The sequence below is a fragment of the Acartia tonsa genome, chromosome 8 (assembly GCF_053477335.1).
Source record: "Acartia tonsa isolate MP-2025a chromosome 8, ASM5347733v1, whole genome shotgun sequence".
NCBI lineage: Eukaryota > Metazoa > Arthropoda > Copepoda > Calanoida > Acartiidae > Acartia > Acartia tonsa.
Window position 1 is genome coordinate 2,617,638 of NC_137267.1, and position 19,863 is coordinate 2,637,500.

The following is a 19,863-nucleotide window of genomic DNA, read 5'->3' on the forward strand; positions in this document are numbered from 1 at the left end:
TAAGATCTCAATTTAAGAAAGAAAACGAAGTTACTTCTCCTTATTATACTAAAGGCTATTTTTTAAAAGTTTTGGGATAGTTTTAGGCTATTTTTCTGTTCTATTTTCCATAGATTTATGTTGCGGTACTGCTAGTCTTCTTACATAGAAAAGATAATTGGCAAAGCATCTTCATAGTGCATCAAATAGGACATTAAAGGATTTTGACAGTAAAAGCAATACTTATTATAGAACCGTGTGAATATAAAAAGTTTATAATTTTTTAAGATTATCCTATTATATACAGTATAATTATATAAACCAAAAAAATCTAACATACAGTTTTCATTTTTCAGGTTTGTTGATACAACTGCTACTACTCGTCAGCAAATCAAAACAAAATTTATTACAAGGTAATTTAAACTATTTTAAAGCAATGCGTTTCTATAATTAGGGTATGTATGACCGTCCGTCTACAACAAATTTACTTTTTATTATGTTCCGACTATTACTATTCTGCTTATAATTTTTGACACTCTAAGTGTTGATGCAAGTTTGTCCTACCGTTTCAGAGCTTACCTTTTAGGCTGTTGTCATCCTTTTTTACAAATACCCCATTAACCTCTATTTTTTTCAAATATAACGGAGGCAGGAGTTCTAATTGTCAATAATTAATTTGAGGCAAACTATCAATCTATGTCAGGTGATCCTGGAGGCGGGCACCACGGAGGCAGCCACAACCATCATCACAACAACAACAACCAACACAATCACCTCGCATCACGTGACAGCTTACAAGACCCGCTATTGGACAGTTTTCTGACCAATGGGAGGCTCAGGTTTCCCCAGGAACAGAGAGATGCCAGAGCTCAGGAAGATGAAGGTATAACAGATCAGGGATGTAATGGGATAAGACAATGGCCGAATTATTCATGTATATCCCCATGATAACACATAAAATTAGTAATTACCCCTTTTGTAGATTACAATTAGTTGTTGAAATTTTTGGATACCCATTTTATAAACCAACCAATCAAAATTAAATAAAAGTCCCTAAAGTTGTTGAGCCAACCAATGAGAAAACGTTATTATTAAACTTTTAGGATTAGTGTAATAAACAGCTGAATGACCCCTCCATCTCTAATGATAGCTAGATAAATGATCATTATAATTTTGTTATAAAAATGTCCGTTCCAAACAAATGATACTTATCAAGCACCAAGGTTAAAGAGATTCTTATTTGATTAATTTACATAACTCACATTGTGGGAGGGGATATTGGACTGTAATTTACATTGGAACCCAAAGTTTTATAACCACCAACCTTATTCATTGTTTTTTACACACTTTTCTACCAATAATATTAATTCTCATTTTGAGTAAAAGGGTAATTTTGTTTTTCATTATTGTATGTCAAATTATTGTTCATTGTCTTATCCCTTAAGATCACTGCATAAGTTTAGCTCCTAGCCAGACGGACAGAAATCCTCATATTTGTAGATTTTCATATTTCAACACTTTTATTCTTTAAGATTTACAACTTAAAATTATTTTCTTTACAATACTTTTTATATTTTAGAAAGTAAAGCGATGCATGTTATTGACTTTACAGAAGCAATTGAAGATCCCATCACTGGATTTAAATGTGTCTACAAGAATACCACAGTTCAGGCTTTAGAACAGGTATACATAGATAGATTATTAGATAGACATCTAGATAGATAGATAGATAGAAAGAAAGATAGATAGATAGATAGATAGATAGATAGAAAAGTAGATAGAACGATAGATTGATAGAATGGGCAATTGAAGATATCATTATTGGATTTAAATAGATAGATAGGAAGATGTATAGAGAGATAGATTGAAGATCCCATTTCTGGATTCAAATGTGTCGACACGTCAGGCCATAAAACAGGTATAGATAGTAAGCTATATAAGTTGGAAAGAATTTTAATGTAATAATAGATTTGAAATCTGCATAAAATTTTAAGGATTTTTTATATAATTCTTTATTTAAAAGCGAAAATACAATTTAAGTTAATTAATTTTGACCAATAGGATAGGTGGATTGGAAACTACCTGAGCTCTAATTGGTTGAATGATGTACGAAACTTTAGCTTCTCCAATCAGAGCGCAGATTTTTTTAACCCACCAATCACAGATTTCAAAATTAATAACTTAAATTGTATTTGCGCTTTTAGATAAAGAATTATACAAAAAACGAATTTTATAAAAAAATCCTTAAAATTTTATGCAGATTTCAAATCTATTATATACATTAAAATTCTTTCCAACTTATATAGCTTAATAGAAAGATAGATAGGCGAAATGACTAGCTCTAATTATATATGGAGTAGCTTCGCCACTAAAAATGTATATATGTTTAAATAACCCCCCTTCATTATCAAATTTTACCTCTCCAAAACTGTAATGTGTGGGCGGGAAAATATTGCGTGTATTATCACTCCCGCATTTCTCATATTAGCAAAGTGTTTCATTGACACAATAGCGAAAGAATAAGAAATGATGTTTAATAATTAGGGTAGTAATAATTGATGTTTCATTTTTTGTTGGGGGGGGGGGGAAGATACCCTCCCCAAAAATAGTTTAAAACCTTCCCAGGACCTTCACTGTAAAGGAGACTAATATCGGTTCAGCGGTTAGCGAGATCCTTCGGGACAGACAAAAAACGCTTACTTCTTTATATAATAGGATACATGTTGTGGAGGGGATTAAACCCCCAAATTTGGACTAAACTAAAAATCAACACATTTACCCCATTCATGAAAACAAAAATTTGATAGATTCACTTTTTAAAAGCGAAGCTTTTCTATAATTAGGGTCGGTCCGTCCGCTTATTTAGGCATGTTAGAATTGTCCTATTGATTTCAAATTTTGCATGGTGATTCCTTCAATAGTTAGGTACGATTTAGAAAGCGTAGCAACTCTATAATCATTACCAAAATGTCCGTACGTCCATTTTAAACATGTTTATTTTTTTACTTTTTTAACAACAAACTTTTATGTGATCTAATCATCGGATTGATCTGATTTTTGGTATATTGATTCCTGGGACAACAAAGTATAATGTAATAAGCGAAGCAACTCTATAATCAAGTCCTAAAAATGTAAATATGTCCATAAAAATTATCCTGTATCAAGCATTTTTTTCAACAAATTTACTTACAATTTGCTTTGACTCTTATAAATTTATATTATGATAATTAAGTTCTAACACTATACAAGTGTAAATGTCCGTTTGTCCTACCGTTTCAGTGCTTCGCTTTTATGGATGTTGTCATCCTTGTTTGTCATTATATTCATTCTAAACTCCCAGGAAGGGAGTGGACAATGGGCTGTTTATTACACTAGTCCTCATAGATTTATAATAACGCTTCCTTATTCGTTGACTTAATAACTTTGGGGACTTTTATTGAATTTTGATTGATTGGCTCATTAGGTTCAGTGTTTCAACCACTTATTGTAATCTACAAAGGGGAAATTATGGGCTTCATCATTGGTGATGTACATCATTTTTTCAGCCATTTTAAAAATTTTAACTAAGAATATTTTAAAAGCCCCCTTGGTTTGATGATTTGGTATTTATACAAAATTTTTATAAATTATACCTACAATAATTGCATTTTATATATTTAACTTTTTAGCCGATCAAAAAAATTTCAGATATTAGTATCATAAACTCAATAATGAAGTTTTAAAATTTAAATTTCCTATATAAACAAAATTTACTAATTTTTAAATCAACATGCAAATATGTACAAACTAATGAATGTTATATTTTGATTTCCTGTATTAAACATATAGTAAACCTAATAGAAAATAGCGAAGCTTTAAAATCAATAACTCCTGTAGAGTGTTAGAACTTAATGAGTAGAACATTTATTTGTAAGTGTAAACAAAACTGTAAATAAATTTAATTATATTTAATCACTTTTTTACTAAACGATATAGTTTACATTATCGCCTTCTTCCATAAGATAAAAAATGATAGAAACTTTAATGAGTATTAGTATGAAAATACATTGCAAAAATGCATTTTTTTAGCGCTAATCCAATTTAGAGTATTTAGAATATGTTAGAGTATTTGATAAAGTTGTAAGGGGTGAATATATATTTGTAACTACCAGGGATTTAAAGGGATAAGACAATAACCGATAAATTGACGTACATCCTTACTGGTTATACACAAAAATAAATTGCAATTGTTGGTTAAAACGTTAAGACTTTCAAGTTAATAAACCAACAAATCAAAATTCAGTAAAAGTCCTTCAAAGTTGTTAAGGCAACGAATAAGGAAACGGCATTTAAATACATAGAAAACTTTGTCTTAAATTTTGAAAAACTATTTTAAAATTTTTTTACCAATATCACACTAGTAAGCCGAATCTTGAATATGGGTAATCCCCCCCCCCCCCACACACACACACACTGATAAAAATAAGATGGTGTATATGCCCTATAGACACTCGACTCCTCCAAATCCCCTTACCCATTTTGTTTTTGTTTTAAGGGGGTTGTCAAAATTTTATGGTATCAACCTGGTAAAACACTGTGAAAGTCACTGCTTTTGAATTTACTTTGATTTCAAGGTGTAATTTTTAATAAAAATGTTGTACATGAATATTTTGCGTTGGAGTTTCAATCCTTCTAGGTTATGAGAATCTAATTGTAACGCCTTAGATGAGTTTTAAGACACCTATAATTCAATATACTAGAATATGTTTTGCACATTTCATATAGATAGATAGATTCATGCATAAGTGGAATAATAGATGGATAGACAAGTTAGAAAATAAGATTTTTGAGAAGATTATGTTTTAATTTTAGACTAATTTTTGTAAAAATTATCATGGCAATCAACAGTTTTGCGGATATTTTAAAATTTAATTTGTATTTTTTTATTTAGAGTTATAATTATTAATTTTAGACGGAGAAAGATTAGCATTTACATACATTGTTGGATGTATTTATTAGAAGATTTTTTTCAATTTTTGAGTTCAACGATTTTTTCTCTTAACATATTTGAAAATATTGAAGAACATTGAAAACGTTGAAAAATAATCTTATCGGGGATCGCTAAATATACATAGTTAGAGAAACATTACCCAAATTTTGTACACTACTTTTTCTCAAGATTTAGATTTCCCTTCTTTGGGACATAGTTGCGCTTGTTTGATTTTTTGCTATGCCCTAATTTCACTGTTGTCAAAAATGGTAAAAATTTGTGTGTGTTATATTTTGTTGTTTGTAGCATTTCCTGCAGAAAATATTTGGTACTTTAACACAAAGTACCTTGTTGAGCATTGGTAACCCCCCTCCCACAACTTTTAATGATTAATTTTATTAGATTTTATTACTTTTGGTCATGATATGTTATATAGGGTACTGTTGGGCAACGCAGTTATAGGCCCTGCAGTGTAAAGTTCCCCCATTGGGGTTAGGCATAGAAAAAACTACCCCTCCCCTCTTATTTTCAATTTATTTATAAAAATTGGGGGGGGGGGGTTATTATTGATCAACAAGCACCTTGGATGAAAGCACTAAATATTAAAATTGCAGGCAACACTCAAAACACATTTTTGGGTCAGGATAAATTGGAGTAATTTAAAAACTTTGCTTTATTATTCTGTAAAGTTTTCTAATTTTTGTTGTTTTTTAATTCGCCTTTAAATTATATTTCTTATGGGTCCTTAAAGGGTTAACTACCATTAGAAATAATAATTAGATGATTATAGTCAAAATCACCCCAAGTTACCCTACACATATATGGAGCGCTTTTTCACTCGACATAAGTTTTTTGGCGGTAGACATTGATTTCTCGCGTTGCGTACTTTGCAATTTGCAAACTTTTTTAGTTGCGCGGTTACTCTATATGTTATACTACGTTATGTTAAAAAGTGTCTTATTTCTTAATGTTTAATACTTCATTTTTCTTTTTAAATTTATTTTTAGAGTTATGGAACATTGTGTTATGAATGTTACCTAAAGTTTTAAAATAAGCTTATATTTTGGGAACTTTTTTATAAAAGATTGATTGTTTGTAATTTTGAGGTAACCCTCATTTGGCTTTTTCATCAATTTATCGTATATTGTCCATCACTTGAGATACATAACAAAGACTAAAATTATACAAATTTATAAAAAATACAAAAAAAGATATAAAGATGAAGGTAGAAATTCAGACAGGAAGATAGAAAATGGATAGTTAGATATTGTTGTCATGAATCTAAAGGGATAAGACAATTGCTGATACATTTATGTACACCCCCAATGATGCTACACAAAATTATCCCAGACATATATTACAATTGGTAGAAAGTTAGACAGGAAGATAGAAAACGGATAGATAGATAGTGGTGTACTTTTTTTGCAAACTTGCGGAAGTGTTGTACGCGAATCATCAAAATTGCCCATTTACGATTTTTAGGTCAACCGCAGAAATAAAGAGAAAAATAAATTGGCGTTATCGTCTTTTTTTTTAATTTTGAAAATTTGAGTACCACCCCCCCCCCCCTCCCCCGACAACGACGAACAACTATTTTAGGTTAGGTTAGGTTTTAGGCTAGGGAGCCGAGCGCTGCGGCTAGGCAGGCAAGGGGGCCGAGCGCTGCGGCTAGGCAGGCTAGGGAGCCGAGCGCTGCGGCCATAGTTTATAGTTCGCTGTCGGGAGGGGGGAGGGAGTACTCAAATTTTCAAAATTGAAAAAAAAATTTCTAAGAGGATAATACCAATAAATTAACTAAAATATCATCAATATGATTATTATGATTATTGAGCATGTACTTACTCTATAACTCGTTTTATCCATCTGTCTGACTGTTCATACGTACATAGTACTTTCGAAGAACATGTTTTACTAGGCTGCTATATGAAATAACCTTTTAAAACTTTTTTTTGTGTAAATTCCCATCTATAACAGTTTTCTACTAAAAAAATTAAGAATTTGTAGAAAATAAGATTTCCATAGATAAATTTTTAAGAATTAATTAGTCTATTTCCTCTTTATTTTTTTTACGTATTTACTGAACCTTGATCTCTAGTTAACATGTACTTAAAGGGTATACGAAGGTTAAATTTCATTACAATACTCTTCAAGCATGGAAAAGTATTGAGTCGACTATTTTACATTAGATAAAATTAGTCACAACTAACATTTGTTTTCCTTTAAAAAAGGAAAAAGATGTGTGTCAGTTTAACTTTGTGTAATAGAGGATCTCGCTTACCACTGAACAGATATGGTTCTTCTTTATAGTGAAGATTATCATGGGCCATATAACTATTTTGGCGAGGTTTTTACCACCCTCCTACTATAAATCGCCATAATAAAAATTCTCCCCAAACCCCCACAAAAAAATATTTCCTTTTAGAATCAAAATTAGAAGTGGATTGTCGCCTTTTTTCACTTCCCCGTTCTTGAAGTACCATTATATGCCTTTAGGGACGTTGTCGCTAATATTTATAACTGTAATATATACAACTTTTACGACTGACTTTTCAAAGTGAATCATCTAAGTTTGGTTTAAATGCAAATTTATTGTTTCATAACGGACAGAAGCACATTTATTACCAATTCTGGATGGTGAGAAATTTGTAATAAATTCACATAATATTTTGTCATTTACTTAGAAATTATGCTAAACTATTTTTTTTTCAGCAAAAAATATGTCAATTCTTAAAAAATATAAAAATCAGTTTAATCTTAAGTGTGCAGCTACTCATTTTTCATAAATTTTATAGTTATAATTACACAATTTCTGTATAAAATAAAGATATTTACACAAATAAATAAATAGATGTATGTACAGTTACTCTTGACAAATCAGAATATACTCATATTTACGTTTTACTACTTATATATGTTGTCATTCTTTTTAATTAATTTAAATGTCTTTTTAAAAAAATAGATATGAAAGTTGTTTTTTTCCATTTTAACCAAGAAAATATTTCATTTTTATGGATCGAACTTATTTGCTAATACTTAGCATTACAAGATTTTTATATCAGATTCAATTTTTTATGAAAATCTAATCATTGCATGATATATTTCATAACAAATAATGAAAAATTCATATAAATATTAATATAAAGGTTGTCCTAAAAGGCTTAGCAATATGTTATGTTAGCAAGATCCTTACAGACAAACATCCTGTAACTTTTACATAAGAATATGTTCTAATAATGATTTTCTAATTTCAGGAGAAGTTGCTAGAATGTACTCACAGTATCATCAATGTCTGCCATTACACATACATCACAAAATTCAGGAATTTATATACATCATATAGATAGATAGATAGATAGATAGATAGATAGATAGATAGATAGATAGATAGATAGATAGATAGATAGATAGATAGATATATATATAGATAGATAGATAGATAGATAGATAGATAGATAGATAGATAGATAGATAGATAGATAGATAGATAGATAGATAGATAGATAGATAGATAGATAGATAGATAGATAGATAGATAGATAGATAGATAGATAGATAGATAGATAGATAGATAGATAGATAGATAGATAGATAGATAGATAGATAGATAGATAGATAGATAGATAGATAGATAGATAGATAGATAGATAGATAGATAGATAGATAGATAGATAGATAGATAGATAGATAGTCTTCTTGTAGTTTTTAGCATTTGTCGAGTAATTTTAAGGACCCAAAACTGTAAGGAAGTAACACTAAGCATATAGAAATAAGGAAATTAAAAATAATCAAATGTAATTAACACGTATTATGACATATAGTAAAAAGCCGTAAAATGTAAATGCGCTTCATAAAGTTAAAAATTAGGATGGCCATCGTTTTCTTATTTATTGGGTTAACAACTATGGGGAATTTTATTGAATTTTGATTGGTTCGATCATTAAATGTCCAAACGTTTCAACCACTAATAGTAGCTCACAAAAGGAAAAATTTTATGTATCATAATTGGGTATGTGCATCAATTTATCGACCATTATCTTATCCCTATAGATCCCTGTATAAAAATACATAATAGAGAGACAGACAAACATAAACAAAGCTTTATTTTAAAAGATGAGACAGTGTTAAAAGAAAGATTAGCCGTTGGAACGGTGTAAAACGCATAAATTGCACTGAAATGACCAAAAACCAACAAGGATAACAACATCCAAAAGTTTAATTTGTTTATGGGTAATGCAGCAAAAACAATTACCAACAATTTACATAAAATTATAACAAATTTTTTTTACTTTTTGGTTGGGTTTTATTATAGCTAATGATTTTTCTTCGGAGGGTGGTGGTACCCTCCCCCTAAAATAGTTATAAACATTCCCATAGCCGAAAGGGAGCTTTACTGTATTCATATCTATACCGGTTCAGCGGTTTGCAATATCCTAAGATACAAAAATACAGACACAAAGATAGACATCCTGTTACTTTTATATATACTAGTGGCTACGTCCCTAGAGGCCTCTAGTGACACTTGAGGAGGGGGGAGTCGAATTTGATAACCCAATTTCTTATTTTAGATTTTAAAAGTAAAAAAAATATTACATTTGACGTTTATGTTTGCGTTGAACTCTCTTTCTAAAATTAAGAACGTAAAAAAAATTTCGTTTTTTTGTGAATTCTCTTGGGAGGGTGGTGTTACCCTCCCCCAAAATAGTTAAAAACCTTCCTGGGACATATAAGAATCTACCCTGTTAAGGAGAACCCGATCGGTTCAGCGGTTAGCGAGATCCTTCGGTACAGACACACAAACACACAAACACACAGACAAACAGACATCCTGTTACTTTAGTATAAGGATTTAATGATTCTATACTTTCTATCTTTAGGAACGGACATCGACAAACTTACGAATAAAACTAATCTTAACTATGGAATGGCCACGCCACTAAAAATCTGATTGCTCTGTCCAAAAAATATAAATTAAAATAACAAAAAGAGAAATATAGAAACATCGCCAAATAAAGTTTTATGATCCAAAACTTTATAATTTGTTAGCTGACTTTATAACACTAGCTTTTATAACTTTTAATTATCATAATAAAATATAATTAAAATTATAAATTAGAGATTTAAAAAATCAAAAGTTTTATTTAAATAAAAAACCTAATCAACAAATAAAAATTAATTAAAATGGTTATTTGAGGAAATTTAACTTCGTTTAACAGGATTGGTTAAGTATTGGATATAGAATTTACGTGGTTATTATAATGTGTTGGGGTAAATATGGTGGAGCGGTATTTTAGCCAGCCAGAGTACATGATAATCTAGTGTAAGATCCAAGTCATAATAAGGCCATTCTTGTCGTTTTGACTATACTGTAAGGAATGAAATTTAATTAGCATAGGAAAATTCAAATCAAAAACATTTTTGGTTAGAGTCGAACCATCAACTCCAAGAACTGCATGAATTAACACCTTCCAACAATTTTCTAAAATAATTTCATAAATATCTATATGGAAAGATAGATAGATAGTTAGATGGGAAAATAACATATATAGATAGATAAATTGATAGAAATATAGATAGATACACAGACGGATTTAATTATAGATAGATAGATAATGTATATAAATGAAACTAGAACACAACGTATTGAAGAATGTTAGGATCATTATGAGATAGATAGATAGATAGATGGGTAGAAAAATAGATAGATAGTACACATAATTAGATAGATAGATAATGTATATAAATGAAATTAGAACCCAACGTATTGAAGAATGCAAAGACCATTATGAGAAGAAATGTAATATTGTCTTTCTACCACAGGAAAATACAACTAGAATTAATCTACGTCCTTTCTTTCACCTAATAAACTAATGGGTGATATCCCTTAAAATGCTTGTCGGTCACTGTACCCCCCCCCCCTCCCAAGCCCCAACTCCTTATTTAGAATATAGATATTTTTTGGCCATCCATTATGTAATGGTTGGTATTGGGTTCCTATGGAGACGAAGACCAATCTGTACCACTTGTGCACCACTTTTGATTCCTGTGACGTCATAAAATGAGGAAGATGAGAGGAGAAGTGGGAAAGAAAACCCTTAAAAAAGAGATAGAGAATCCCTCATATGTATTACGTCACAGGAATCAAAAGTGGGACAGATTGGGCTTCGTCCCTATGGAGATTCCTGGGTCGATGAAGCTATGATTTTTAGGGAAGCTTCATTTTTATTCATGGTATAATATTTCAAGGGAGTGGACATTAGGCTGTACATTATACTGGAACCTTAAGATTTATAACCGTTCGCACAAAAACATTAGGTACTTTTATTGAAGGTTTCCAATCTAAAAGTGTCTAATCTTTTCATCAAATAATTTTAAACTACCAAAGTAGTAATTTTTCAACCAATTCACTATAAATCCCCTCCTCCCCCCCCCCCCAAAAAAAAAGTATATATATAGCATTCTACAAACTTCTAATATAAAGTTGTATTTTTAAAAGGCATTAAATGAAACAACAGAACATTGTTATACACCTATGGTGAAAGAATGCAATAATATAGGTAAATACAGATAGATAGGTAGATAGATTAAATAGATAGATAGATAGAAAGACTGAAATATGTCTAAAACGACATAATTTTTAAGTAAAACTGAGAACCGGTTCTAATTCAGGGGATATTAATCGGTTTTGAACATAGACGTTCTCTTTAAATGAATTTGGGGGTGCCGTAGGCTTTTCAATTTTTACACCCCCCCCCAAAAAAAAAGAAATGCCTCTATGAAATAAATATTACCCCCCCCCCCCCAAAAAAAAAAAAAAAAAAATTATTTCAAAATTTTATCCCCCCCCCCCCAATAAAAAAGCTTAAACGCCCCTGGTTTTGAAGCCATACTTGAGTACACTTTCTAACCGATAATGTAGACAGATTGCTCCTGCGCTATATTCTTATTGTTCCAATCATTGAATTAATGATCTAAACATTCAATATTTATTCAGCTTATACCAACAACGAAAATAATTCGAGAAAAAAAAACACGAAACCTATACGTGATTCTTAGCTGTCGTTTAGTAGAATTTAGGATAAAGCCAAAATTGTGTTAAAATTGTGTCATAAATGATCCATGTGACGTAATAAAAATGAGGGATTATACATCTCTTTTTTATGGGTTTTCTTTCCCACTTCTCCTCCCATTTCCCTCATTTTATTGCGTCACATGGATTATTTTTGACACAATTTGGGCTTTGTCGAATTTAGAAGAAATGACGACCTTTATCTGCCTCCTAAATATCATTTTAGATTTATATCGCTTGTTTGCTATACCTTAATCCTGATATTTATATCTGAATTAATTGTAGAAGAAGAAGGAGAGGAAATCTGTAAAGAAGTTTATGAAACTGAATGTACAACAAGGTAATAATTTCTAGAAGGAATGCAACTTCTCTTTAGAATTTAAAATTCTCAATTATTTTAAACCAAAGCTATTATATATGTGAAAATGTGTGTTCGTCCGTTCGTCTGTAACAATTGTAGGATTGTTTTCTTTTTTTCTTTCTATATAGCGTAACATACCTTCTCTAAATGTACTGAATTTTAGTTTCCGAAAGTGTACCTAGCTTCCTAGCGTCCTATCTAAATATTTACTACTAGCTAAAAAAGCTTCAAACTTCCAAAAAAAATCAAAATTTAAAAAATTAGTATTTTGAATATATAATGTATAAATCGTTTATACATTATATCGCTTTTCCCTTTGACATGAGAAGCTGAAATAGCGTTTGTAATAATTGGGTTATCTGCTGTACAACTTTGGAAATTAGGGAAGAAATAGGCAATCCATTTTCAGCACATCCTTCTCTAACTATTTCAGTAACTAAGCTTTTCTATAATTCGAGATTGAGGTCCGTCCGTACCTTTAAAAAAATTAATTGAAATTTTACATAAAAAAATACATATTATATACAAAAAGGTAACTTTTTTTACTATCAAAGTCGATGTTTATTTTATTTTAATGACACTGAAAACCCGCTCTATCTGTTGGTATTTTCCACAATTTTTGTACTTCGTATCTTAGGAATATTGTTATTCTTGTTCTCATCTAGATATGTTGAGAAAACTACAGCGGACGGTCAAACTAAGCACGTTGGTGATACTGAGTGCAGGTACATAGATAGATAGATAGAGGGTGGTGATTATGTCTTGTGTAATATTGACACTTCATATACATAGATAGGTAGATAGATAGATAAATAGATATATAGACAGATATATAGATGGATAGATAGAAATAATAATAAAAGCAAGGGTGGTGATTATGTATTGTGTAATATTGACATTTAAAATACATAGATAGATAGTTAGATAGATAGGAAGGTACATAGATAGATAGATAGATAGATAGCTAGATAGAAATAATAATAAAAGCAAGGGTGGTGATTATGTATTGTGTAATATTGACATTTAAATACATAGATAGTTAGATAGATAGTTTGGAACGGATTTCCTTATCAAATATTGTGTTGTAATCACACACGGACAAATGGGGAGAGGTGCTACAAAAAAAAGCAATTAGATAAAAACCGTTCTAACCTCTGTTGTCCTATCCCTTCAGGGCTACTCAATCTCAATGTAACCTAACCCAACCTGGCCTAAATAATAAACAAATAAATGAATAGTTATTCTTCTCACCCTTATTTACAATTTATTTCAAATTAAGGGGGGAGTAAGGTTTAGGTGCTCAACTAGGTACTTTGAAGAAAAAATTACCAACAAAACGTTATTATAATTCAGTTTTAACTACATTCTTTAGTTTACTGTAGGATTTTGACTAGGGAAAAAGTTATGAAAAACTTGTTTCTAAAAATATTTCTTTCTTCATGTGTTTTTTAGTCTTTTGTAGCCCCCCAATAAAAATGATGATTATGTTATACTCATCAAACCCACTACCCCCCCCCCCCCCCCCTCCTTAAATCCATCTTCCAATAAATCCCTTAGAAGTATAATTGGTTTTAATCCCATACAACTAAATTTTGAAATAGCTAAAATACATTAAATTGATTTGTGAAATCTCTAGAAATTTCAAAGTCTAAACTAATCCCCCATTATTAAGTTGAGGATCTTTATAAGGCTCCCTAAATAAAAAGAATTTTGAACAGCGGAACATCCTATGTGTTGCATATCAGGAAAACACAAATATATTTTTCCAGTATTGCTTTGAATCCGGCTTATATCCGCTGGATTAGAACTGGCTCTAAGCCTTGCTGAAAAATCATGTTTAATATGGTATTCTAGACAGTTTTCTATGAATAACAAAAGGAAAACCATAATATCAATACCAGTTTTTTAGCACGAGCCTTCGGTCCATCAGGGCTAACAAAACTGGAATTAATCTTATAATTAAATAACCGCGGTATGCTGTCTATAATACGATGTGATAAATAACTATTCTTTGCTAAAAAAATATTATTGATTAGCTAGAATATTAAAACATCCCTGGATTGAATTAACCACATAGGAATTAGTGGCTTACATGGTGTCCTTAAAAAACAGTCAATTATATCTACATAACCCAATAGCTTTACATTAATCACACACTTTTTAAATGATTTACATTGACTTTATGACGAATTTACGAGAGAGAAAAAATTTACATAATGCTTTAAATTTAGATTACATTTAGACACATTTTACCATTAAAAGCAATTGTACCGACCCGAAGGGATGCTAAAATGACAAATTTGAACTTTTTTTTTACAAATTAGAATAAATATAAAAAACATGGATTTTACTATTTTGCTATTTTAATCATATTAATTAATGCTGTAATGTATGTTAACCAAATTAGTTAGGCGTTATTGTAACGGTCCCATCATTTTTGAGCTTCTCATTTTTATTGTCAGGGTGGCCAGGAGATTACATTGACGATTAGGTTAATATTCAATCACCACGAACCCTTCTCTTGTAATGGAATTATTTCAGTATTTTTTTTGTGGGGGGGTAAAAATCATGTATCGTCCATGAAACCCTGATTATTGTCAAATATTTTGAAAAAATATACAAAAGTCATTCCGTATGTTCTTCAAGTGTTTTTTGGGGGAGTTGCGACTTTTTCCCCCTACTCTAACTATTAATTTCAAGCATCTGACATAGCAGCAGTAGTTACCTATCTAGTTATGACGATGTTTAAGTTAAAATTCAAATATATCACCTCCCAAACGACGAGCGGATGCAATTCGTGTTATAATTTTCCCTTTTTCTCTGATATTTTTACTTATTGTTATAAAGTTTTTTTTGTGTTTTCATAGAAATAGGAAGTCAAAAGCAAATTTTAAGTAAATATTAAAAATTCTTATTTTGTGTTACATCACATGAAAAAAAGTGATAAGAAAATAACTGTAGAGAATGATTCTTTAATAATTTTGTTTAGAATAAAATACATAAGAAATGAACGAGCTTTAAGTGCATGTGACTTTTAGATTTTCCAATGCATAACAAATTTGTATGAATAGATAGATTTAAATACATTTTTGACATTATAGGTAGACACTAGACATATCTATAATACAAAGTAGAACAATGTCTGTCCGTCTGTCTGTCCGTCTGAAGCTTAAGATCTCAGTAACCGCAGAACCGATTGGGCTCTACTTTTCAGGGATTATACCTACTGGTCCTGTGATGGTTTTAAGCTATTTTCCTGGGGGGTGGGACACCCCCCCCCCAAAAAAAAAAGCAAAACAATCGTATATATATATAGAAATTATACAATTAGATGGGTAGATGAAATGTCAAATATATATTTTATAAAATAGAAAGTTTTACAGTTCTTAACAATTTAACAATTACTATAATATATTTTTTTCAAGATGGTTTAATATATACCTTTCAATATTTCACCATCCATTTACAATTTTAGAATAAATTCAAAACATCAAAAACTTTTATCATATTAAGCAACTGAAACTTTCTTGACTAGACAAAAGTCTAGATAGATGAATAGGGGGTTGGAGTGACTAACGGACAGACAAGAGGAAATTGCTTCACCATTAAAACTGTTGAATAAATGCTCAAAAGCTTACAAGAAATGAAGAAGTACATGTGACTTGTCATTTTTGATTACACAATCTGTGTATTCACATAATCATGGTGCGTATTTGTAAATCTTTTTATAGCAAAACTATTCTTTGATTCACTTTGGCTTTCCCTTAAAGTACTTGTCTAGCAATGAAACCCGTTTTCAATATTTAAACTAAATTGAAAATAAGGGTTGGAGGGGGGTAATGCTCAACAATGCCTTTGAGGGAAAACACCAATTAACTGATGATATCCTTTTATATAAAGTAGTAAACGTTTTTTGTCTGTCCCGAAAGAACTCGCTAACTGCTGAACCGATATTGTTCTCCTTTACAGTGAAGCTTCTTATAGGTCCTGGGAAGGTTTTAAACTATTTTTTAAAAAAATATTCTTGTAACAAAAAATGGAAAGGAATATAAGCCTTTTATAAAAATTACAACCAACATTAAGAGATATAAGTTTTCCGGAATTGTAATGTAGGGAGTAGATTTGAAATCTGCATCAAATTTTAAGGATTTTTTATAAAATTCGTTTTTTGTATAATTCTTTATCTAAAAGCGGAAATACAAATTAAGTTAATTAATTTTGGCATCTGTGATTGGTGGATTTAAAAAATCTGCGCTCTGATTGGATGTCGTACATCATTCAACCAATTAGAGCGCAGGTAGTTTAAAATCCACCTATCCTATTGGTCAAAATTAATTAACTTAAAATGTATTTTCGCTTTTAGATAAAGAATTTTACAAAAAACGAATTTTATAAAAAAATCCTTAAAATTTTATGCAGATTTCAAATCTACTCCCTACATTAAAATTCCGGAAAACTTATATTTCTTAATCAACATACCATTTCTTTTGATTTTGATGATTTTATCTGCACAACCAATAAACACAGTTATTCTTGTATTGCATAAGTATGTATGTAAAAAAAATTTAATTCTCTAATCATGCTTAAAATGTTGAAATATAACGGAATTCTTTTTTGAGGGGTTAAATTGGGGAATTAAGTTCCGTTTTATGGTAATCAATACGTTATAATTCTACATTAAAAAGACTAATTGATTGAAAGTTAAATTGAAAAGAAGTTGTATCAACTTTTTTTTTATAGCTAGCCGGTTCTTTTAGTAAGTAGTAGATGTAAAATTTTTCATAGAATTCAAATATGCAATCGGTTTTTTTGTAGACCTCTTATTTTTTAAGTAATTTAAGTTTTTAAAAAAAATAATTAAGTCGGTTTTAAGGTACTAAAACGCAACAAAATAAAAGAAGAAAATGGTCAGTAAGAACAAAAATAGTAAGATCTTTAATTTGACACCTTACTTTTAAAATTCTGTTGAGTAATTATTGAAAAAATCTATTTTTTTAACCTCGGTATAATAAAAACTTTAGACCTAAATATTTTCTCAAACAGACATAAAAAACATGGGTTCATATATACCATTAGAATCAGAAAAATATTACGAATCCATTGTAAGCAAAATTGAAAAAAATAAAAAAATTAAAAAATTACAGAAATGGCCAATTATTTTTTTTGTTCAGACAACACTATTGTCTTCCCTTTTTTACCCCCTCTTTACCCCCTCTTTACCCCCTTCCCATTTTTATACTCAATTGAAGAATTAAGACGTTGCCTGTACAACATAATATGATATTTTCATATAATTCCTTTTATTGTAGTTTATATACTATATTGTAAACTTTTTTTTTTCAATTTTGCTTACAATGGATTCGTAATATTTTTCTGATTCTAATGGTATATATGAACCCATATTTTTTTATTTGTGAAATAATAAAATTAAGTTCAAAGTTTTTATTCTCGTGGGTTTAAAAAAATCGATTTTTTCAATAATTACCTGACAGAATTGAAAAAGTAAGGTGTCAAATTAAAGATCTTACTATTTTTGTTCATAATGACCATTTTCTTTCTTTTTTTTGTTGCATTTTAGTACCTTAAAATCGACTTAATTTTTTTTTTAAAACTTAAATTACTTAAAAAATAAGAGGTCTACAAAAAAACCGATTGCATATCTGAATTCTATGAAAAATTTTACATCTACTACTTACTAAAAGAACCGGCTAGCTATAAAAAAAATAGTTGATACACCTTCTTAAACAGTTTTTTAACATCTGTATTGAGAAAACAAGTAAAACTGTTAAAAAAATTGGCTTAACATATTTATGGTCTTTTATTTAAATCTGATTGGTTGTTTCATTTAATTGAGTGCCCCAACATTTCAACCACTAATTGTAAACTACAGAAGCGGTAATTTTGTGTATCAAAATTGGGGATATACACCAATTGATCGGGCATTGTTCTATAACAATGGATATATTATTTCTTGGAACTTACACCAGATTCATGTACTCTAAGAAATTGAAAGTTGTAGCTGGCTAAAATAACAATACCCCTATGAGCTCCCCTCCTACTGGATGAACGAACTGACTAATATGTGATTTCCATGTTAGCAATCTAGATTTACGACACGTATATTCTACATATATGCATTTTATAAACCCTAATCATTGAATAGATTTTCCTTATTTCCACTATTAATATAATTTTCTTCTAACACGTAGTTTTGATTGTAGGAAGCTGCCAATAGAACTTTGTGGATTTCCCTCCTGTCAGTTTGTGGAGGGACAACAAGAGTGCCATAACAAGACTTCTGCTTCCATTTCCTCAGGTTGATAGATAGATAGATAGATAGATAAGTATGTATGTAGATAGATAGTGTATATGCATTATGTATGTTTGATCGTATACGACTTTGATTCCATTTTAACAGGTAGGTAGATAGAAAATAAAGCGTTAGAGGAAGAATCTACTCCTCAATTTTTAGATTTAATTTGTTGAAAATAATAAATAAATTATTTTTTTTAGTTCCTGAGGAAAGTTGTGATCTGATTCCCCAGAAAACTTGTCAAGGAGTTCATAAACTAGTTCCATATCTACATCCAGCCCATCAGGTACCTAGATGTCTTTCTATCTATCTTACTAGCTTTCTTTGATTTGATACACAGAAAACATGTCAAGGAGTTCATAAACTAGTTCCCTACCTTTATCCAGCCCATCAGGTACCTAGATGTCTTTCTATCTATATTTCTAGTTATCTATCTCACTAAATATATCACAGAAAAGTCATCAAGGAGCTCAAAAATTTGTTTCCTTTCTCCAACCAGTCTATCTATCTATTTTTTTTAAATACTCCATCTCCTTCACTATAAAAAGCACAAGAATAATATGATAAAGCTAAAAACTAGAATTGATTAGCTTTGCAATGTGCTTCATTCTAATCTTATTTAATCTTTATAACCTGTATCTATTTTCAGTGGAGATATTCTGGAATAAGTTTATTGCAACAAATCTCCTAAACCATAAAAAAATATGTCTCTTAAAACTAGAACTTATGACCTTTTCAATATGCTGTGCTTAAATTTAATTTTAATATCTCTTTTTAGTGTAAGGATGTCCCCCGAGAAATTTGTACTTTTGGAGTACTCTCCTCTAAGCTAGGGGAGGCCCCTCTCGCCACCAAGTGGTGTTATGACCCTGAGGAAGACGACCTTTTATCAGAAGCTCTGAGCCAACCTTTCGAGGAAAATTGTTGATTATTGTCTCTACGAAATACTGTCTGTAAGGATTTTGATAAAAAGGAACACTCAACTAATAGATTACATGTATAGACCAGTAATTAATTGCTTGCTTTGACCGTCCATGAAGCTGTGAAAGTTATCAAAGTTAGAAAAATAAGATTTGATCTGAAGAATCATTTATCTATCTATTTTTTTTCACAGCTCAATTTTTTTAAACACGGAAACTTATGTCCATAATACTTGCTAATACAAATGGATATAT

The 19,863-nt window shown here is 30.2% G+C and overlaps 3 protein-coding genes and 1 long non-coding RNA gene across 4 annotated transcripts in view; all 4 read left to right on the forward strand.

The window, feature by feature from the left end:
• The window catches only part of LOC145325564 (uncharacterized), a 127,230-nt gene extending 116,414 nt beyond the window's left edge, over nucleotides 1–10,816 (forward strand). Inside the window, exons 2-6 of the mRNA XM_080168537.1 lie at nucleotides 336–392; nucleotides 683–862; nucleotides 1,559–1,662; nucleotides 8,200–8,265; nucleotides 10,697–10,816. Of these exons, the coding sequence (XP_080024663.1) occupies nucleotides 336–392; nucleotides 683–862; nucleotides 1,559–1,662; nucleotides 8,200–8,265; nucleotides 10,697–10,816 (527 nt within the window). The remainder of the gene's footprint in view (nucleotides 1–335; nucleotides 393–682; nucleotides 863–1,558; nucleotides 1,663–8,199; nucleotides 8,266–10,696) is intronic.
• Nucleotides 10,817–11,439: 623 nt separating this feature from the next.
• On the forward strand, nucleotides 11,440–13,101 carry LOC145325732 (uncharacterized). Its single transcript, XR_013881557.1, has 3 exons — nucleotides 11,440–11,502; nucleotides 12,300–12,354; nucleotides 13,041–13,101. It is a non-coding gene; the product is annotated as an uncharacterized LOC145325732 (long non-coding RNA).
• A 2,917-nt stretch (nucleotides 13,102–16,018) lies between these two features.
• On the forward strand, nucleotides 16,019–19,616 carry LOC145325566 (uncharacterized). Its single transcript, XM_080168538.1, has 4 exons — nucleotides 16,019–16,026; nucleotides 18,585–18,691; nucleotides 18,889–18,974; nucleotides 19,467–19,616. Exons 1-4 carry the CDS (start codon nucleotides 16,019–16,021, stop codon nucleotides 19,614–19,616), a joined length of 351 nt encoding a protein of 116 aa, XP_080024664.1.
• A 67-nt stretch (nucleotides 19,617–19,683) lies between these two features.
• The window catches only part of LOC145325567 (uncharacterized), an 11,296-nt gene continuing 11,116 nt past the window's right edge, over nucleotides 19,684–19,863 (forward strand). The window contains exon 1 of the mRNA XM_080168539.1: nucleotides 19,684–19,695. Within this exon, the coding sequence (XP_080024665.1) occupies nucleotides 19,684–19,695 (12 nt within the window). The remainder of the gene's footprint in view (nucleotides 19,696–19,863) is intronic.

Coding starts and splice junctions, on each gene's coding strand:
- LOC145325566 (XM_080168538.1), top strand. Junction 18,692..18,888: donor TTCTGCTTCCATTTCCTCAG/GTTGATAGATAG, acceptor TATTTTTTTTAG/TTCCTGAGGAAAGTTGTGAT. Junction 18,975..19,466: donor ATCTACATCCAGCCCATCAG/GTACCTAGATGT, acceptor ATCTCTTTTTAG/TGTAAGGATGTCCCCCGAGA.